Source organism: Semicossyphus pulcher, unplaced genomic scaffold (genome assembly GCF_022749685.1).
Source record: "Semicossyphus pulcher isolate SPU_LCO1_2020_fin unplaced genomic scaffold, fSemPul1.0.p SCAF_14, whole genome shotgun sequence".
Lineage (NCBI taxonomy): Eukaryota > Metazoa > Chordata > Actinopteri > Labriformes > Labridae > Semicossyphus > Semicossyphus pulcher.
This window is the reverse complement of record NW_027211648.1, coordinates 20,457,099-20,477,965: the sequence shown is the minus strand read 5'-3', so window position 1 is coordinate 20,477,965 and position 20,867 is coordinate 20,457,099. Positions and strand designations below refer to the sequence as shown.

Genomic DNA, 20,867 nt, shown 5'->3' with positions numbered 1-20,867 from the left:
AAAACCACAAAACAAAAAAATGCAGGTATTCAAGGTAGGAAGTAAACAAACAAAACCACAAACAGTAGAATACCACTGTTAACAGGAGACTAACAGGAGTTGATGGAGAACTCCCTGATAACATTATAGTATCGCCTACAAAAAGAGGGTATTGATAATTGTGATTTTTTTTAAATTAATTTACTGGAAACATCAAATAATTTATTTGGTCAATCTTAGTGAAACATTATATGTTTAAAGTATGTTTCACACCCTGGCCACTTGTCTATTCTTTAAAATTTCATATTTAACATTAAAGACAATAGGTCTTGTCATAGTAGGAGCAGCACAGGTGTAACCAATGACATCAATGATGACTCTGGTTTATTCAAGTGCCCTAGTAGTATAGTAGTATGACAGTGGTGTATGCTTGATAGTGCTTCATTTCACAAGAAATTAAAATAAACATATAGGAAAACTGCTAGTGTAAATATACAATGGCTAAAGTCCTTTTACCTACTTTAGTTTCAGGGTAGTGATATTGTCCATTACAGGTCACTGGCAAACTGTCAAGGCTCATTGGGACACTGGAATAAAACAGAGCCATCTATATTATTATTATTATTAACATCTGTTCTCTTTTTACAGCCAGTATTCATTTTATTATTTATGCCAACACCCATACAGGTTTAGTTAAAATATAGATCACCACATTTTTGGTAAACCAACTTGCCAACCCAGATTCTTTAAAAATAATAATAATAATAATTTGTTAGAAAACAAAAAAGTAGCCCATAAAGTTTTACATTTTGTGTGGAGGAAGAGGTTTTGAAATTGAAAACGGTCGTGTGCTAAATGTAAACCATTTAATATACCAGGCTATAAACAGTGAAATCTGAGTGATGACAGCTGCAAAGGGATTCCTCCAGCAGGCGGCGACATAGGGAATTTGGACTTTGGGGGGCGGGCTCTAGTCTCACTGCACCAATGACAAGCTGCCGGGGTCAGAGTTGAAAGATTAAATCCAATATGGCGGCTAACAAACGAGTTCTGTATGTTGGTAAGTTGATGTTACTTTTACTAAAAATTTCGCAAAGCACTAGGTTATTACTTTTAAATAAAGAAAACCACACAACTAAACTTGTAGACGTTGCTAAAAGATAACGTAAATAACGCCGTAAATATGTAAAGATTAAGCCGGTAAAACATGAGAGCCTCACTTCAAATCATGGCTGATAGTGTATTAAACGTAAATATAGTCCGTTATCCGCTGAATCTGCATACAAGCTCATATTTCCTCATTGGCATATTTTAACTGTAGTGGCATACACATGTTTCTGTTGGTCTCGGCACTGATTTCGAATTAACAATTATACACATACAGAACAGATTCAACATACAAGAGATGGCATACAAATACAACGCGATCAGAGGAACCAGAGATATACAGTAACATACCCGTATTACAAAAAATATAGTAAAACACACAGTTACTAAAAGCCTTGATAGCGTTCTAGTTGATTGAAGTAGAAACAAAAACATGTATGATGTATGAGTATTTTTGCTTACAACCCTACTAAATGAATTATATAAAACATTTGTCTTCGTTTTGGGGTGATGAAACAAATCACTACATTTTCAAGGTAATATTCAAGGTTTATCCCTTCTAAATTTCTGCATGTAGTGGTGAGATGGGTAATACAACTGAATCATTTTAGAGGACATCTCCTTCACCTTTTTGACAATCAGGTATTAAAAAGGAAACATCCACACCTTTTTTTGCTATGTATCATTTACAAACTGATTCCAATATACGGTGGCAGAATAGATCTCTTTAATATAGGGCATGCATGGCTCTATTGTTACAAAGGGAATGTAGTGAGAAACACGTCTTTCCTACTGGAGGGTCAGCCGAGTTATAAAGGGAATTATATCTGGATGTAGGCCTGGTGTCAGTACCTTACTGCTCAGTCTCAGTAACATGGTGTGATTCTGTCAGGTGGCCTGGCAGAGGAGGTGGATGAGAAGGTGCTACATGCAGCTTTTATTCCATTTGGTGACATCACAGACATCCAGATACCATTAGACTATGAAACGGGTAAGACTTGGAGTTTTTCTATGAAGTGTGATAGAAATTGCCCTCAATCTATTTACCATCAAACACTGTGGGGAAAAATACATATTAAACTGTATTAATGTTTCTTATGCTCTATTTTCAGAAAAGCACAGAGGATTTGCATTCATTGAGTTTGAATTGGGAGAGGTATGTACTGGTTGTTGTGCTGAAGTACTGACAAACTTAGGTCTGGCATATTCTGATGATAAACCAGTTGATTACTTTAATTTGAATAAGGTAATAATCAGAGTAAGCTAAATTCAATTAAGGATGTATTTTTGCTTTCTTAAGAGAGATTTGAGGAGAGTAAACACTTAAACTGGGCTTGCTGACATGTTTTAAAATATATATGTTTATGCACATTACAAAAACTCTACTAAGTGTATTTTATAATAGCAACATAAAAGAAAAAATGTTTGAGTTTCAGGGGGTCTATAAGGAGTCATTATTATGGCTCTGCTCTAGCATGTAAAAAGTGATATGAATTGAATAAATTTATCGGCAAACTAAATGCTTTGATTGTTGTGAATTCAATTCAATCATGTTTGGTAGTGACACTTGATTATTTATGCTCTTTGACTTCTGTAGGATGCTGCTGCAGCTATTGATAATATGGTAAGTGGATCACTTTTCAGCAATTGTATGTCAGTAGGGCTTATTTCTGAGCTTATTTCTATTTTTTACTTTTTCTCGGCTAGAATGAGTCTGAGCTTTTTGGACGAACAATTCGGGTCAACACAGCCAAGCCCATGAGAATCAAAGAAGGTTCTTCGCGACCAGGTGATTGATTAAAAACCTGTCTGTCGAAGTCTTTACCTTGATATTTACGTAAATCTTTGGTTCTGATTTTGCCTCTGCTTTCCCTTCAGTATGGTCGGATGATGACTGGCTGAAGAAGTTCTCAGGTAAGACAGCGGAGGAGGCAGAGGTGGAGGCAGCTGGTGGAGAATCAACCAACACAGCCGCACAGGAGGTGAGATGACTTTCTTTCTTTATTAAGTATGTTGGTGCCACTAAATCTTAACCAATTTCAGATAGTAACATGAGGATGATTTGTTTTTGCAGACTGAGCCTCCGGCTAAAAAGGGCAGAGTTAATCCTCAGATCTACATGGACATCAAGATTGGAAACAAGCCAGCAGGGAGACTACGCTTCCTCCTTCGGGCGGACATTGTTCCCATGACTGCAGGTGTGTATGCCGTGTGCTTGTTATCACATCTTTGACAAAAATATGTGCTTTAGCTGCACAATGTTACATGTGCTATGTAAACAATTGTAAAAGACAATAAAAACAAATCTTCTAGAGTAACACAACACCCCAGTGTGTGCCTGTATCACCCCCCTTTCAAACACAAAAAAATGGGTTGGCAAACATTGAAATCCTTTCTTCCATCCTCTATAGAGAATTTCCGCTGCTTGTGCACACATGAGAAGGGCTTTGGCTTCAAGGGCAGCAGCTTTCATCGCATCATCCCTCAGTTTATGTGCCAAGGAGGTGACTTCACCAACCACAACGGCACCGGTGGCAAGTCCATCTATGGGCGGAAGTTTGATGATGAAAACTTTGTCCTCAAACACACCGCTCCAGGTGAGAAGTTTTGCATGCAGCTGTGAGAGGGAGTGTCTGAGTGTGTGGTCTCTTTGTGAACGAGCTCCATGTTTGATGTTTACTCGCATATCTTGTAGGTAAGTGGCTAAACCTTGTGTATGTCGTGCTCACAGGGCAGCTCTCCATGGCCAACTCTGGGCCGAACACTAATGGCTCTCAGTTCTTCATCACCACTGACAAAACGGACTGGCTGGATGGCAAACATGTAGTGTTTGGAGACCTGGTTGAGGGGATGGATGTGCTCCGTGCAATGGAGGTAAGGGATGAAAGGGTTTACTTAGACTGCAATGGGTTTCTTTATAGCGTAGAATAGAAACTCTATTCCAAAATAATGCACAGGGTTAATTCGGTGATAATATACAGCCGTGGCCAAAAGTATTGAGAATGACACAAGTATTGGTTTTCACAAAGTTTGCTGCTTCAGTGTTTTTACATCTTTATGTCAAATGTAACTATGGTATACTGAAGTATAATTACAAGCATTTCATAAGTGTCAAGGCTTTTATTGACAATTACATTAAGTTTATGCAAAGAGTCAATATTTGCAGTGTTGACCCTTCTTTTTAAAGACCTCTGCAATTCCCCCTGGCATGCTGTCAATCAACTTCTGGCCAACATACTGACTGATGGCAGCCCATTCTTGCATAATCAATGCTTGGAGTTTGTCAGAATTTGTGGGTTTTTGTTTGTCCACCCGCCTCTTGAGGATTGACCACAAGTTTTCAATGGGATTAAGGTCTGGGGAGTTTCCTGGCCATGGACCCAAAATTTCGATGTTTTGTTCCCTGAGCCACTTAGTTATCACTTTTGCCTTATGGCAAGATGCTCCATTATGCTGGAAAAGGCATTGTTGCTCTCGGAGGATGTTTTGGTACCATTCTTTATTCATGGCTGTGTTCTTAGGCAAAATTGTGAGTGAGCCCACTCCCTTGGCTGAGAAGCATCCCCACTCATGAGTGGTCTCAGGATGTTTGAATGTTGGCATGACACAGGACTGATGGTAGCGCTCACCTTTTCTTCTCCGGACAAGCCTCTTTCCAGATGCCCCAAACAATCCGAAAGGGGATTCATCAGAGAAAATGACTTTACCCCAGTCCTCAGCAGTCCAATCCCTGTACCTTTTGCAGAATATCAGTCTGTCCCTGATGTTTTTCCTGGAGAGAAGTGGCTTCTTTGCTGCCCTTCTTAACACTAGGCCATCCTCCAAAAGTCTTCGCTTCACTGTGCGTGCAGATGCACTCACACCTGCCTGCTGCCATTCCTGAGCAAGCGCTGCACTGGTGGTGCCCCGATCCCGCAGCTGAATCAACTTTAGGAGACGGTCCTGGCGCATGCTGGACTTTCTTGGGCGCCCTGAAGCCTTCTTCACAACAATTGAACCTCTCTCCTTGAAGTTCTTGATGATCCGATAAATGGTTGATTTAGGTGCAATCTTACTAGCAGCAATATCCTTGCCTGTGAAGCCCTTTCTGTGCAAAGCAATGATGACTGCACGTGTTTCCTTGCAGGTAACCATGGTTAACAGAGGAAGAACAATGATTTAAAGCACCACCCTCCTTTTAAAGCTTCCAGTCTGTTATTCTAACTCAATCAGCATGACAGAGTGATCTCCAGCCTTGTCCTCGTCAACAGTCTGACCTATGTTAACGAGAGCATCACTGAAATAATGTCAGCTGGTCCTTTTGTGGCAGGGCTGAAATGCAATGGAAATGTTTTTTGGGGGATTAAGTTAATTTCCATGGCAAAGAGGGACTTTGCAATTAATTGCAATTCATCTGATCACTCTTCATAACATTCTGGAGCATATGCAACTTACCATCATAAAAACTGAGGCAGCAGAATTTGTGAAAATTAATATTTGTGTCATTCTCAAAACTTTTGGCCATGGCTGTATGCCTCGAACCAATCAGAGAGAAAGCTCTCATTAACAGAGGCCCTGTTCACACATGGTATTAGCAAGTGATCTGATCTCAAGTGGACAGCTCTACAGTCCAGGTTTAGGTACAGGTGTGAACACATCCAAAACATGTGGTTTAGGGATGCACCAATCCACTGGATGCCGATCAAAATCGGCTGATATAGGCTCGAATTAGGGGATTGTGATCAGCCAATTACCTTTCAAAGTGCCGATCACTCCAGCCGATCGCATGAAGTAAAAATTATGAGACACGTTCGCACACCACACCAAGCACATTAATGATTGGTTTCCGCAGTGACAGAGAATGCAAATGTAACACTAGCTTGTGTGTAATCAGGGGAGATTGCTGGAGAGGCGATTGTCCTTTGGTTTTGCGTCTTTGCCTCGGGCAGAAAACTTCTCTGCAAAATGTTCTGAGGCTGAACCCGCACTCTGCTGGAATGAGAGCGCCACTTCAGTCAAAGTTTAGAAGTCAGGCAACAGGGAAATGATCAGAAGTTAGCAAGATTCACTAAACGGATGCAAGCGCTCGCTTTACAAGGAGGAAATCCCACAGCATGCACTCCTCCTGCTCCTGCTCCAGTGGTGCAGCGTCATCGCTCTGTGACCCGCCGAGATAATGTTCCTCATTTCAGCCTGCAATTTACAGCAAATATTCTATTACCTATTTTAAAGTCTACCATGTTTTGACATAGGCCTGATTGAATATTGCTTTTTGTTCAACCGTTTACAGACAATGGGTTCATTTGTTCTTAAAACAAGTCGTTTTTTAACAGGATAAACAGAAACAGTTTTTACGCGTTTTATTATTAATTTCTATTTTTTGCTATTGTTATCCATAACATTGTACGGTTAAGTGTTTCAGAACTGTCTCTTGTGGACACAGCTGATACAGAGAGCCCCATTTACTTGTTTAATATGGTTGCAGAGCCTCCAGGTTTCAGGCAAAATTTGATGGTCTATATATTTGTTTATTTGCATTACAGATCTACATATGTGCAGCACACTTAATTGTTGTGAACAGTGCAGTTATTAACTGCAATGGCTAATAAACACTAAGATCATAATGTATTAATTTCTCCCTCTGTGTTATGATTTTTATATTCTTAGGAAGTTTGGGAAAAATGCATTTAAATCCGTGATCGGATCGGTGATCTGCAGATCTCACTATTAGAAAATCAGTAATCAGTATCGGCCCTTAAAATCCTGATTGGTGCATCCCTAGTGTGGTGCTTTCAGAACCGCTCACTCAGGCCACTTTTGGAGTTTGTCTTGCTTGCATATATACACATTCTTTCACTGATGTTCTGGCAGATGTGTCATGGGCCATGTTGAAGGATCACCTAGTATCCTTATCCAGGGCAACAATGACCTCACCTATCATCCTCGCCTGATTTAATACTTCTCCATTATGTATGGTGGAACTGTTTTGGTTTTATTATTTCTCATGTTATATTTATGTGAAAACACACCTAGTACACGTCTAGTATTGACTCAGTAAGTGACAGTGCAATATTTTCAAGATGACCCTGTTCAGGTCTGATGGAAGGGGGCGAGACGGCGCCTCGAAACAGACGTCAGATGTGACCCATGAGCAGTTAATCATAGTTTATAACAATGCAGGGCAGTAAGAAAAGAGGAGATGAGCGTATATAATATGAGTCTATCGGTCAATTTGTCACTGTTAACAGAGACCCCATTTTGCCCCGAACTCACACTTCTATCCTATATTTACACTTTTCCTCTCCCTCTCACTCTAGTCTACTGCACAGTTTTTGATCAGTTGATGTTTCTTACAACATTGATGAAGGCTACTTGTGCATGCTATCACAATAGGTAATTGGAGATGCATTCTTATATCAGGTGTTAACTGCCATAATAGGAGCTTTCCACTTGTAATCAGATTACCAAGTCCTCATTTGTTTCTGTTAACAGGAACTTTATTTACTACACGGCATGTTCTTAAACTTTATTTCATCACTATGTGCACTTCTTCTACGTATAAACAAAGCAACAAATCAAAATGAGCAGACTTTCAATTTAGTAGACGCGTCAACAGGTTTACCAAAGGAGACTTCAGTGCTTTGATAAATCTTTATGGATCAAATGAAAATTACTTTACACAACTTATCTTTATCTTTACTTTATCTCTTTCTTTCTGGTATAGTGATTTTAGTTGGTCATCTTGTAATAACCTTTTGTACAGTGTTTTCATGATGCATTTTGGCAAGTAACATCTGTATCCATGTTTTTTTCTTTCTGCAGGATCAGGGATCAAAAGATGGCAAGGCGAAGCAGAAAGTCATCATCTCTGACTGTGGAGAATATGTGTGAAGGAAACAGAAGTGTGTGCTTGTTAGTGCATGTCTATGGAGGCAATGTGTGTCTGAGAGTGTTCATGGTCTTTTGTACTTCAAAACCACATCATCTGCCATGTAAATATTTCAATAAACACCTTTTTTTATAAAGAGACACCAGCTTGTTGTCTTTTACTGTTCACAATTCATATGTCACATAAATATGCTGTTTTGCATAAAAACCCTGAGTTAGTTTTGGAAAAGTTCCTGTTCACAAATCATACATGCTTAAATCTGTAATTTTAATCAGTTACATGAAAATAATGATCACGTGCATGGAGGCTGTTCGACGACGTCACATAGTTTCGAAAAAATCAACGTCGCCTGTTCATTTCATTGAACCTTACTTGACAAACAATTATTTGGTGGAGCAGGGCTGCCCCACCTGAGCAGGTTGAGTAGTGTGAAGACATGGCAGTGAAACAACTCCACCCCCTCCACTCCAGTGCTGTTGAGAAATCTGTTGAGACTCTCATCGGTGAGGTCCATCCCAAAGCCTGTTCCTCCGCTTCGACACTGAACCGCAACGAAAGCCTTTTAACTGTAAGTATTCAAATGATTTTGTAAAGTACTGAACAGGATTGTAACGCGAAGATGCTTGGATTTATTCGATTTAGTAAGTTTTAGACATGGATAGTTTGGATACGCGTAATTGCGCACGGAAAGTACAAACCTGAAAGCGCATTTGGCGAATTAGTAGGGAAGCGAACGGCTGATTTTAGTAAAAGTCTCACTGTATCTCAGGACAGCGACGGATTCAAAAGTTTCTGTTACGTTTAGTTTGTTGTTTAATAAGTGTTTCAAGGCACTTTTAGCGCTTTTATTACCCTTATTTCTTTGGGTCTTTTTTACCTTGAAGATATGTTTACACGTGATTTCATAGTAACGCAGCTTCGCTTCAGTTTGTTTCTTTGATGTCTTAGCCTTATTCTATTTGTGGTATGACGGTGTGTTCGTTTTTTTTTTTTAGAGTGACGGATACCTGAGTTTTGTCCGAGCTCAGGGCTGAGTTACAGCTGAGAAGTGCTTCCTCTGTCTTCCATCAGCAGGAAGAAAAGACAGGCTGTGAACAAACCTCGTCATGAACTGGGCATTCCTCCAGGGCCTCCTTAGTGGGGTGAACAAGTACTCCACAGCCTTTGGCAGAGTGTGGCTCTCAATTGTGTTCCTCTTCAGGGTCATGGTGTTTGTGGTGGCAGCAGAGAAAGTATGGGGCGATGAACAAAAAGACTTCAAATGCAACACAGCTCAGCCCGGTTGCCACAATGTCTGCTATGACCACTTTTTCCCTGTGTCCCATGTCCGGCTTTGGGCCCTGCAGCTTATCTTTGTCACTTGTCCCTCTCTCCTTGTGGTGATGCATGTAGCCTATAGGGAGGACAGGGAACGGAAAAACCGACTCAAGTATGGCGAGAACTGCCGCCGTCTCTACCAGAACACCGGTAAGAAGCGTGGAGGGCTCTGGTGGACCTATGTCCTCACTTTGGTCTTCAAAATAGCCGTGGACGCCACCTTCGTCTACCTCCTGTATCACATCTACGAGGGTTACGACTTCCCCTCGCTCATCAAGTGTGAACAAAAGCCCTGTCCCAACAAGGTGGACTGCTTCATTGCTCGGCCCACTGAGAAACGGATCTTCACCCTCTTCATGGTGGTCACCAGCCTGGTCTGCATCCTCCTCTCCATTTTTGAAATCGTCTACCTGGTGGGCAAACGCTGTCGTGAATGTTTCACCACACTCCATCAGTCTCGCCAAGTCATGACCAACACGCTGTCCAGTGGAAGCCACTTGTTAAGCAAAAACACACCTGAAACACCTGCTCCTTCATACATGGTTGCCATATCTTGAAGATAGTGAGAATAAAGACGTACTGAAAAACAAAGACATGGAAGAGGAAATGTGCCTCACCTCAATCTACAGACACTTAAAGGCAGACATTTGTCTGCTTAGAGACTGAACTACAACCGAGATAGTTCCTAACTGTTTCTGTGTCCACTGTCAGACATTAAGAAATTCTTGTGACTACAAGACACGTGTCATTGATCTGGAATGTGCTCACTATTGTGAGCTTGGGTCAGAGTTGATTTTACAGATGAAGTTTTATAGCCGCTGCAGAGAGAAAAAAAACAAGTTATTGCGATGCAGTGTTGGATTTAGCCTTGATAGCAATTACATGAGTCACCCTCTGGTCTGGAGAGTATGGTTTTACAAACACATGTGGTTTTCTGTGTAAGATTTTCCCTCTGCTCGCTGCTCAGCCTACAACTGTTGTTTAAAATGAACCGTCTTCCCCCTTCACTCAAGTTCATATCTGACTTTGTCAATAGTGTACTATACATAATTTAAAATTGTGATTTTGTGTATGTTACTGTTCGGAGCTGCTTCAAACTGTGTTCTGTAAACAAGCAGAGGAGAGTAATGAAGTTGAAATGCAGTGGTGTAAACAGTTGATGATTTCAGGATGTGTATATTTCACAGAGCTGAGATACACATGCTTGCATAGTTGTTCATATTTTTCCATTAAAGATAATAATGTTTATGTTTTGAGAATGAAAATGTCTTTTTTCCCCTCTAGATACAGTTCAGAGATGTCTTTACACAGAAGTACCTTCTGCATTCCATTTACACAAGTACTGTAACTGCACATCATGTAAAAGTCTGTGCATAACAAATCACTATAATGAAAACCAGTTAAAGGAAGTTATGTGGTTCAACACAGATCTCAGACTTTCTTTGTTCTTACACTTTTTCCATGTGTTTCATAAAGCTCTCCCTCCTTGGCACACAGATTGCGGTGTTGCTAGGAGCAGCACCGTCCTCGTTTAGGTTGCTTGGTACTTTGAGGAGGGCAGAGGAGGAGCCTCCCACTCCTCAGTTTGATTCATCCGTGCTGACGGGTTTGGACCCACCCAGCGCAGGAATTTGTCAGTCCTTGTAGTCTCTCAATGGATTATTCCAGTATTTACACTGCGACATGCAATAGGAGAAATGTAGTGAGAGTAAAAAGGCATATTTTCTCACTGGCAGGAGAGAGAAAATACCTCAGCAGTTTTGCTGAGTATTTGACCTCTGCTCCTCTGAAACTTGTGCTTCCACTGTCACATCAGTACGATGCAGGAGAATAAATATAGTTTCTTCTGCCCAGAGCCATTAGGGATGACATTTAAAAAATCAAACAGCAATTTCTCTTTCTACAAACATTGAGAGAACAATACGCAAGCACTTCAGTTGATAGGCTTCATTGAAACCATTAATGTCTCTTTCAGTAGACAGTTGTTTTGATGACGATTAACAAGTGAGGTCTGTGGATCGTCTGAGTAACTAGGGCACAGTTTCGGGAAGGACAAGTTGCTACCAAAAAGTCATCTGCTGCATGAGGGTGTCACAGATAAATGAGTTCTCAGCAGATGAAACCAAAATTACATGAATTGTGAGAAACTATTGAGAAGAGGGGGATTATGAAACCAAACAAGGAGGGATGACACTAAGTCAGTCACTTTTACTGGCCTCTGTGCTGGTAAGAATATCATCCAAACAGGATCCAAGCTTAAGTGTTTTAGCAAATATTATAAAGTGTAATATCTACAAGCTCTGAAAATAGGCAAACTTCAGACTGTGCCATTCTCTTTGTTCTCATTGTGTTTGCCCAGCCTGTATGGGTGGTTCTCCAAATGAGCCAACAATCACTCCCACTTTAAGACCCTCCCAACTCTTCTGGGGTAGTTTTTCTCTCATCGTCCTTGCTTTCTCTGCTCTCTGGTACGTTTCCTTCCTTTCACAGTACTAGCAGTGAAAAGCAATTTGTTTATCCCAGTTGTGTTGGTCCGTCTTGTTGAGACATGCGGCTGGCAGAGGTTGAGTCACACGGTGCATTCCTCCAGGTGTGTCCCTGCAGACTGCCTGGACCAGTTCTTCATCTGGAGCTGGGAAAGCAACTTTTCTTCCCCTTCCCCCACTCGATTGTAATTCTTGTCTATACTTAACTGCTTTAAATGTTGCAATTGCAGATGTTGTTCTCACGTGTTCGAGCTTAAGGTGACCTTCCTGAAAAGCACAGCTGGATTTGATACTTCTAGCAATCTTCTGACAGTTTTAGCTCTTGGCTGTGAGACGGAGTGTTTCATTTAGAGAGGCCAGACTACAGCATCTCTTTAGATTGTTACTTTATACTCTAGGTGTGACATATTCACATTTTAAAATAGAAGAAAAGGGCTATTTATACATCAACGAAACTATGAGGCTGATTAAATTACTCATGGTTAACCATGTTTTTAGCCTGGCACCAAACAAATGAATTACTGTCCACATCTCAGTTTCACATCTTGCTTATGTCGCTCAATTTAATGAAGTGAAAAAAGCTAAAGTCAGCTTATTTGGTTTGCAATCTAAACAGATGACTTCTCAATAGCTTTCATAGCACATTCTTGAAAAAATACAGTCATGACTAGCAATACAAATAAACCATGACCTGACATAACCTCACTTGTGATGTACGAACACATCTTTAAACCTTTAATGTCATGTCGACCCAGGATTTCAATAGCCGTGAATGTGGGCTACAGTCTGCAAGAACCGGCTAGCTTGGGTACAGCTATGACCTCTGATCAGCATCTGAGGACTTATATTCATCACAAATTATATGCTGTTTTCCCTACAGAGCAGAGACACAGTGCAGTTTGATTTGAAAATCTGATCTGGAGTGTAAGAAAAGTGTGTAAAGTTAGGTCGTGAAAGTAAACGTATTGTAAAGAGGAGACAAAAAGCCACAGTCTGTCATGAATGTGACAGTGTCATCTGAGTAGAGCTAAGTTTAAGAAAGAATCACAAGGAAACACAATCCACCTTTTTGGCACTCTTGTGGGTGTTGCATGAAATAGGTACAAGTTAATAGTGAAGGAAATTAATGAAAGAGGAACAGGGAAATTGAATATTTTTTATGGTTAGCTGCCAACAAATTCCTTCTTTCACACATGAACTATCACTCTGATCTCCCCGACCCACACCCACGGCAGAACACTCCAAATACTTTAGGAAACTTTGAACAAAAAGAGGCTGCACAACAACAAAAAAATGCATTCACCTCAGGGCGTGCCTGCTTACATATACTGAGTGAAGTACTCAGAAACACGTTGAGACATGGTGACAGCCCTTTCTGGTAACATGGAACATAAAAAAAATGTCTTTAATCTGATGTGTCTAAACTTTGTCAAAGAACAAACATCCCTATGAGACAATTTGCCTCATTTAACCCTGTCTGATAAGAGCTCAGATACGCTTTGATTTAAGTTCTAAACATTGTTAGTCTTTATTGGTTGTGAAATAAAACTAAACCGTCCTTCAGTTTGCAACAGACCCTCACAAGGATCCCTTGTAGTCCTAATGTTGCCAATCACATACAAAAACCATATGTGTCCTAAACCACCAAGGCTGTGATTGGTTATTTTGTTCAAAACATTGTCCATGTGTGGGCTTCAACGTCATTTTCACATCACATCCAAAATACCTGGAGACGGTTTCTGTGTACTGTGATAACTGTTATGTAAAAATATTTAATTTGCCACCTAACACTGGTGTGTGAGTGGGAGAAAGAGAGGGGGAAGAGGGAGGGAGAGAAAGAGTGAGAGAGAAAGAGGAACATCTGGGGCTGCTCCATTCTTTCTTTTTTAACCCCACCCACAGGCGCATTTCTCAACACTGCGCTGCTCTACCTGTCGAAGGGAGCTAATTCTGTGCGTTAAAGGACTGAAACGACAATAAAGCAGCAAGAAATCCGCCGAAATATTTGTAATCTCGCGTCTTTTAATCAAAAATGGACTAAAACTTCTTTGGTAAGTAAAAAAAAAACTCACTATAGGGAATTTTTGATGTGTGTCAGATGAGTGACGCTTCGTGAAGTTCGCGTTTGAGCCAAACATAAATAGATGTTTTTAAATGTGCACATTCGTCATCTTTATACGGCAATCAATGAATCGATATTTTTCACAGTTGGTTGTAGAAGAGACGTGCCGGTAAAAGGCCAAAACTGTTTCGAAAACATGTCCAAATTACGCAAAGAGTCTGTGCGTAAAAAGCTGTTTGACTCAGACATACTCATTTGACCGAAGTATCCTTGAAATATAGATACCCTGCTGACAGTATTTACTTTGTATCTTGAATAGATATTTTTATAAAACTTGTAAGGTATTCATGATGCTCACAAAAAACTGTTTGGGTGTGTTTAAAACGTTGGTCCTACTTGTTTCCTTTAAGAACAGTTTGGCTCGGGCCTACACATAACTGTGTGGTATTGTTAGTGGTTGTGTCTGGTAGGGTTGATAAATGAGAGAATGTGGGAGGTGTTTTCTCTCGTTAAATCAACTTTTGAAGACACATAAGACATATAATAAATAAAATTTGATTGATAAATTTGATTGATTGATATCAAGAACTTGAAAGGTCAAAATAATCACAATGAAAAGAAGTTCACCAATCTTCATTTTGTCACGTCCAGGTCAGAAGACAAATTATCACCAGCAAGAGAAGCACAGCAAGAGACAAGATAATTTGACTGCCAGCCAACAACATGGACTGGAAGACCTTCCAAGCTCTCCTCAGTGGGGTGAACAAATACTCCACTGCGTTTGGGCGGGTATGGCTGTCTGTGGTGTTTGTTTTCAGGGTGATGGTGTATGTGGTGGCAGCGGAGCGTGTGTGGGGTGATGAGCAGAAGGACTTTGACTGTAACACCAAGCAGCCTGGCTGTGCCAACACCTGCTATGACCACTTCTTTCCCATCTCCCACATACGCCTGTGGGCCCTGCAGCTCATCTTTGTCACCTGCCCATCTTTTATGGTGGTCATGCACGTGGCGTACCGTGATGACCGTGAGCGCAAGTACAAGGCCAAGCATGGCGACAGCAGCAAGCTTTACAACAACACAGGAAAGAAACATGGCGGCTTGTGGTGGACCTATCTGGTCAGCCTCTTCGTAAAGACAGGCATTGAGGTCTCCTTCCTCTACATCCTCCATCACATCTACGACAGCTTCTACCTACCAAGGCTGGTAAAGTGTGAGGTGTCGCCTTGCCCCAACCAGGTAGACTGCTACATCGGCCATCCAACCGAGAAGAAGGTCTTCACCTACTTTATGGTTGGAGCTTCGGCCCTCTGCATCGTCCTGAACATCTGCGAGATCATTTACCTCATCTCCAAACGCATTGTAAGATGTGCAAACAAGGTGAAGAGGCGAAATCGGAGCGCTGCTGTGCATCATGGCAACTACAACGACGACCCCTTTAACAACTGCAACCTGCCTGTGTCGAGGACGGACCTGAGAGAAGAGCCTCCATCCTTTAAGACTGCGTTAAAACCTTCATTCCAGCCTTCTCGACTGATACTTGAAGAGAAGATACGGGCCTCAGCTCCTAATCTGTCCATTTCTTCATGATTGAGAACAAAACAGGCTAAAGGGCAGGAGATCAGCAGTGCTTGGGCTAGAACCCAAAGAGAAATCTCAGACATCAGACTCAGAACTATGAGCCAAACTTTAGTATGTGTCAGACCCTGGAAGTTGAGTCATCAGTACTGGATTCTTCCTGTGGGCCCCTGTGTCCACAACTAAGACTCTTTTTGAGCGCATGAACTTTGGTTTCCAAGTCAACATCTACAATATTTACAAGTCACATTGAGCCAAATTGATTTGTTAATGATATGTGGGTTTATTTTCTGAATACAATAAAGGTCTGTGTGGCTCTTGAGCTTCACCCCTTCACCCGTATTAGAACATTCCAGCGCGTTTTCTCTGTCTTTCTTGTGATAGGAGTTTGAAGATGGGAGGGGAAGGAAAGGAAACACTGAACACAAGTAGGCAGGACACACCTGGCAGAGGTATTCACCCACCCTGCCAGTGACGACAGTGTTGTGTCAGGGCACCTTGTTGTCGTCCAATGTTGGATGCACATTTCAGCTATCTGTTTTATTTACCTGAACTGAGGTCATAGCTGTATCTTTATAATTTAAAGCAAATTATGACGATGACCCCAAGTCGTGAAAGATTTGTAAAAGATTTTGACACTCCAGAGTCAAAGAAACATGGCTGAGTAATACTTGAAGGTTTGCAAATTGGCTAAAGAATGGTGTTTTACTGTATTCATATTCTCAGTTAAGATTTATTACAGCAAAAAATGCATATAACATTGGTATATTTCTATTTGTAAAGCCTTTGTGGGCATTTTCTTGCTCTTGTGCTGCATAGCCAGACCTTGTTCATAGTGTCTATGTTTTGACGCACTTGTACACAATCTTTCCTCATCCAAGTCCACTGTTGATTTAAATAAGGCGAAAGGAATGCTGCTGCTGCTTCCTTCTGTGTTGTAAGCCAGAGCACAGTTGAGAGACAGGGGGAGGCTGGACAAACAAATGGCTCATTGAACTATTACACATTTTAATAAGAGTCTAAGCACCAAATGTGGACATCAGGTGGAAAATATATTTTCTGCACTTATTGTTCATGTCTTTTTTTTAATATAAATTTAAATATATTAAATTGAATAAATGTGTTTTTATTGTATGTTTTAACTTTAAGGGCTGCTTTTTGATAAATTGTTTTATTTTTGTGGTTTTATTCACAATTGAACAGGTTACATGTGGGATGATCACTAGCTAGATACCAACTAGAAACTAACATTCTGTCCCATGACATGTCTGATCCTTGTGATAATTTAGGGAGTGGAATTTTTCCATTGTTGCTGACTCATTACCAAGTTTCTGACTTAACACCACCAGGCATGTCAATTAGCTTTTACCCATTTAAATTTGTTGTGACTCATTATGACATGATATTTTCCTGCCTCTGATACATATGATGTATGTTGCGGAGGCCTGCAGTAAGAATCTCAGTCTGCCTGCTGGACTTGTCAGTCAGGTTTTTACAAGGTGCGGCAAAGAAAACAGTTTTGTTTATTCTGAATCATTTCCGCAACAAACTGCAAAATCACTATGGAGATTCTTAAAGAAAACCCTTATATAAGTGCCTTACATGGTGGCTTACATGGTGGCTTTAAATCATTTTTTTCTATAAAGAAATTTGTAGATCTGATGCCGACGGTAAAAGCAGCAGGAATAACACATCTATTGTTAAACTTACACAATATAAGTAACAATCTTTTTTATACTCCATATTCCGTTCAGATTGCCCAGAACTCTGTTTCAGAGCCATGCATTTCAGAATCTGCTCTATTAGCCAAGTATGTTCACATTTTCTTTTTCTTATATTGGAACTGTGAGTATCTTTGAAAGCATCTTTAAACCCGAGAGTGCAACAACCAGGCCGCCATCAGATTCGTCACAATGCTGAAAATTTCAGGTCAGTGACACGTGCCATTTATGAAATAGTTTTTATTCTAAAAACTCCCAACCTTGTTTTATATGCACATGTTGAATTTGGAGACAGACATTTTAAATTAAATACTTAAACATTAAAGTTAAAATACAATTTCTATATATATAAAAAAACTACTTTGAAATCAGTAAGATGCTGCACATCTATTTTTCAAAACAGCTCACAATGCCCAAGTTCATACAGACAGATAGTTTCCACAGAAGCTCCCTATGCCTGTGTAGATGATTTATCTTAAGACAGTGATCACTGCATATTAAGGATGATAGAAATCAAAACAATACCTCTGTCTCTGTATGATATCAACAGTGAGTTTATCTTTTCCTTAGACATTTTTACTGGCTAACTTATCATTATAAACAAAGTCCATCTGGCTTACCCCCAATGCCCAGAGAGTAATATAAGCACACTGTTAGAGAAACAGGTGCAGGCAAGGCTTGTGATAGGTAGGATCTTTAGGATGAGACTGACTATAGATAAGGCACTATTCCAGCTTTGCTGTCATTTAGTGAGTATCTGATCAGACGTTTTATTCTAAACACAGGGAGGTGTCTGTACCATCAAAATATCACAGTAAAATTCTCATACCAGTAGAGTATAAATTACAACCATAATGATAAGTGGGGAAACTGAATATAGAAAAGATGATTGCACCAGGTTACATGGTCATTCAGTCTGTGCCGTTTGGCTCTTTACAGTTTGCAGGTGGCTTGTGCCACTTTAGAGTTGGTCTTTCTGTTGAGGGTGCGACAGATAAAAGCTCCAGCATCCATCAGCTTTGGGAGGTCAACCCCCTGAGAAGTGAACAGAAGGTCAGAGGGTGAAACTTGAGGGAAACATCACTTTTTCTTCATAAGAAAACAAAACAAATACATTAAACGTTGATGACTAAAGAGTAAACAGAACAATAAGTCAGTGTCCTCTACCATTTAAACACAGGTAAACAAAAAAGCAAGAGCAGCAACTAAAGCAGGTAAACATTATCGGAGGCACATGTGTAACTACTTACAGTTTGAATTCCAAGCCCGTGCAGCATATAGACTACATCTTCAGTAGCAACATTCCCAGAAGCACCCTGGGCATAGGGACAGCCACCCAGTCCAGCTACTGAAGAGTCCACCACACTGATTCCCATCTGCAAAACAAAGGATATATTAAACTTTAAGTACTTAAGTTAAGTTAGCACTGCACTTCTGTTACATAACCAATATGGACATTTTTCTGATTAAGATACGCAGAACCGTTACTGACCTGTAATGCTACAAGGATATTAGCCAGGGCCTGGCCGTAGGTATCATGGCAGTGTACAGCCAAGGCATTAACTGGCACCTCTCTGCTCACTGCCTCAAGCATCTCAGTCATGCTACCTGGAGTCCCCACTCCAATAGTGTCACCGAGGGAGATCTCATAGCAGCCCATGGAATACAGACGCTTTGCTACCTGCAAGAAAAGAGACAAAGCTTGAACTGCTTGCATGAAGGGACAGATACTGTGTTGTGTTTTTTGCTGTTTTTGTTTGTTTCTTTGTTTCTGCATTTTAGTCAAATGATGACAACAAAAGATTTTTGATTTAAGGTAAAGGAGTACGAAAACTCACATGCGCAACTTTTTCAGGTGCCACTTTGCCTTCATACGGACATCCAAGAACACATGACACATAACTGTAGTGACAAGAAACACAAATGAAACACAGCGGAAACAAAAAGCACTATAAAAATAAACACCATAATTTAAATGATTTAAAGGTTTGTTGACAGTAAAGAAACCCAGTAATCCTACCCTCTTACTGGCACACCAGCCTCTTTGGCTGCTTTCATGACCTCGTCAAAGCGCTGTAAACTCTCATCCACTGAGCAGTTTATGTTCTTCTTACTAAACAGCTCAGATGCAGCACCAAATATGGCTACCTCTGAAGCTCCAGCCTTAACCTGTAGTATGAAAGCGCAAGGAAGGGATATTTTTCTAGAAATTCTTAGACACATACCTACAGAATAAGAAGCTGGGTAAACAGTAATTGTAACTATTAGGAAAGTGTGTTGGATTATGATTCTTCACACTCACAGCAGCCTGAAACCCCTTGAGGTTTGGGGTAAGGACTGGGTAAGACACTCCGGGTTTCCTACCGATCCCCTTCATCACCTCCACCTGGTCTGCCATCTGACATTTGGACAAAGGGGACAGAAACCAATTAAGAAAACAGTCCACTTCCATTCCTACCGACCGCACTTTCTGTATTGCTCTCTAAGGGGTGTGTCAGCACTTTCCATGTGAACAGCATTAAAGAGGACAAACTCACCTGTGGAACCCATTTAGGAGATACAAAGCTGGTAGCCTCAATGACTGGCAGCCCTGACGCTGATAGCATATCAATTAAATTAATTTTTGTCTCCGTTGGCACGATGGTCTAAGAGTGAAAGTAGTAAAGCAACAAGATAAGGAACACTTTAAAAACACTGACACTTAGTGCATCACCTGGTTACATAACACATCAGAAAAGCACCTGCTCGGTTTCAGTACAACACTTAACTTTAAAACTGGGCAGGTCTGAGCCTTGTTTATGTTAGACAGGTCTTTCCTGATTGTAATAATTAATGAGTAATTAAATTAACCAATTATTTGTTCAAACGTTACCTTTTCATTCTGAAGGCCATCTCTGGGTCCCACCTCCACTATTTTCACCTTTTCAGGTAGTGCTTGACCTGCTCTTACGCCAGCCTACACAAACAGAGTTAATACAAGTGTACAGTATCGTTATTAGTTAACGTCAAATTAGAAATAGCTAAAAAAAAAAAAGCCAGCTAACAACTGGCTCGGTTACAAAACGTCTCAAGCACGAGTTAACCGTAGAGGCCGCTAACAGTTAGCTGAGAAGTCCTGCTGTAATGACTAATAGCTAAACTTGCACATAACTAGCAGCCGGAAGATAAAAGCAGGCGAAACTCACTGTTTGGACCTTTGATGCAGAGCTAAACGCCAGATACTGTTGACCCATTGCTGAACTTAAAGTGCTTCTATGGACAAGTCTCATGACGGCCGCCATGATGGTCCAGCCTCCAGTGTGACGTCAATTATTTTTTTCCTTGGGAGAGCAATACAGGCTTATTACCACCGATAGGGCGCCATCTATAGGCTTCACAATTACAATCTTTTGAAATTGCCTACGTTTATGACAGATAGTAAAGGAAATAAAACACCTATTACTATTTACGTTTTGTACACCTAAAACTCGAAAGTATATTGAAAAATCCACATAACATGGACACTGCTTATAGAAATGAACCTGAATCACTCACACATCTCATGGCACATACATATGGTCAAGCTTTAATATTGAACCGTAAACACATTTTAAAGCTGTAATTGAAAGATGTCACCATATTTGGAATGCAAAGACAACCAAACGGCGAAGTCCTCTGTGCAATAATCTGACATACTGCATTTCCTACTGTTAATCAACAATGTTGCGTTGTTTTACTTGTCTGGCAATTATACTGTATTTAATTCTGACATT

General features: G+C 40.5%; 4 protein-coding genes across 4 annotated transcripts; 3 read left to right on the top strand and 1 right to left on the bottom strand.

Annotated features, from left to right (window-relative positions):
* Window positions 1-999: 999 nt before the first annotated feature.
* ppie (peptidylprolyl isomerase E (cyclophilin E)) lies at window positions 1,000-8,081 on the top strand. Its single transcript, XM_069661305.1, has 10 exons — window positions 1,000-1,039; window positions 1,979-2,077; window positions 2,199-2,242; window positions 2,684-2,710; window positions 2,794-2,875; window positions 2,965-3,068; window positions 3,161-3,284; window positions 3,498-3,683; window positions 3,818-3,960; window positions 7,888-8,081. The coding sequence occupies exons 1-10, from the start codon at window positions 1,009-1,011 to the stop codon at window positions 7,954-7,956; spliced, it is 909 nt and encodes a 302-aa protein (XP_069517406.1). The 5' UTR covers window positions 1,000-1,008; the 3' UTR covers window positions 7,957-8,081.
* Window positions 8,082-8,389: 308 nt separating this feature from the next.
* Window positions 8,390-10,618, top strand: gjb10 (gap junction protein beta 10). The gene is made up of 2 exons (XM_069662252.1): window positions 8,390-8,522; window positions 8,950-10,618. The coding sequence occupies exon 2, from the start codon at window positions 9,061-9,063 to the stop codon at window positions 9,826-9,828; it is 768 nt and encodes a 255-aa protein (XP_069518353.1). The 5' UTR covers window positions 8,390-8,522; window positions 8,950-9,060; the 3' UTR covers window positions 9,829-10,618.
* A 3,037-nt stretch (window positions 10,619-13,655) lies between these two features.
* gjb3 (gap junction protein beta 3) lies at window positions 13,656-16,522 on the top strand. The gene is made up of 2 exons (XM_069661430.1): window positions 13,656-13,808; window positions 14,471-16,522. The coding sequence occupies exon 2, from the start codon at window positions 14,543-14,545 to the stop codon at window positions 15,404-15,406; it is 864 nt and encodes a 287-aa protein (XP_069517531.1). The 5' UTR covers window positions 13,656-13,808; window positions 14,471-14,542; the 3' UTR covers window positions 15,407-16,522.
* Window positions 16,348-20,400, bottom strand: hmgcl (3-hydroxy-3-methylglutaryl-CoA lyase). The gene is made up of 9 exons (XM_069661429.1): window positions 20,301-20,400; window positions 19,988-20,071; window positions 19,653-19,760; window positions 19,418-19,513; window positions 19,136-19,284; window positions 18,954-19,017; window positions 18,608-18,796; window positions 18,366-18,491; window positions 16,348-18,150 (listed from the first exon to the last, which is right to left on the bottom strand). Exons 1-9 carry the CDS (start codon window positions 20,394-20,396, stop codon window positions 18,049-18,051), a joined length of 1,014 nt encoding a protein of 337 aa, XP_069517530.1. The 5' UTR covers window positions 20,397-20,400; the 3' UTR covers window positions 16,348-18,048.
* Between the last annotated feature and the right edge of the window lie 467 nt (window positions 20,401-20,867).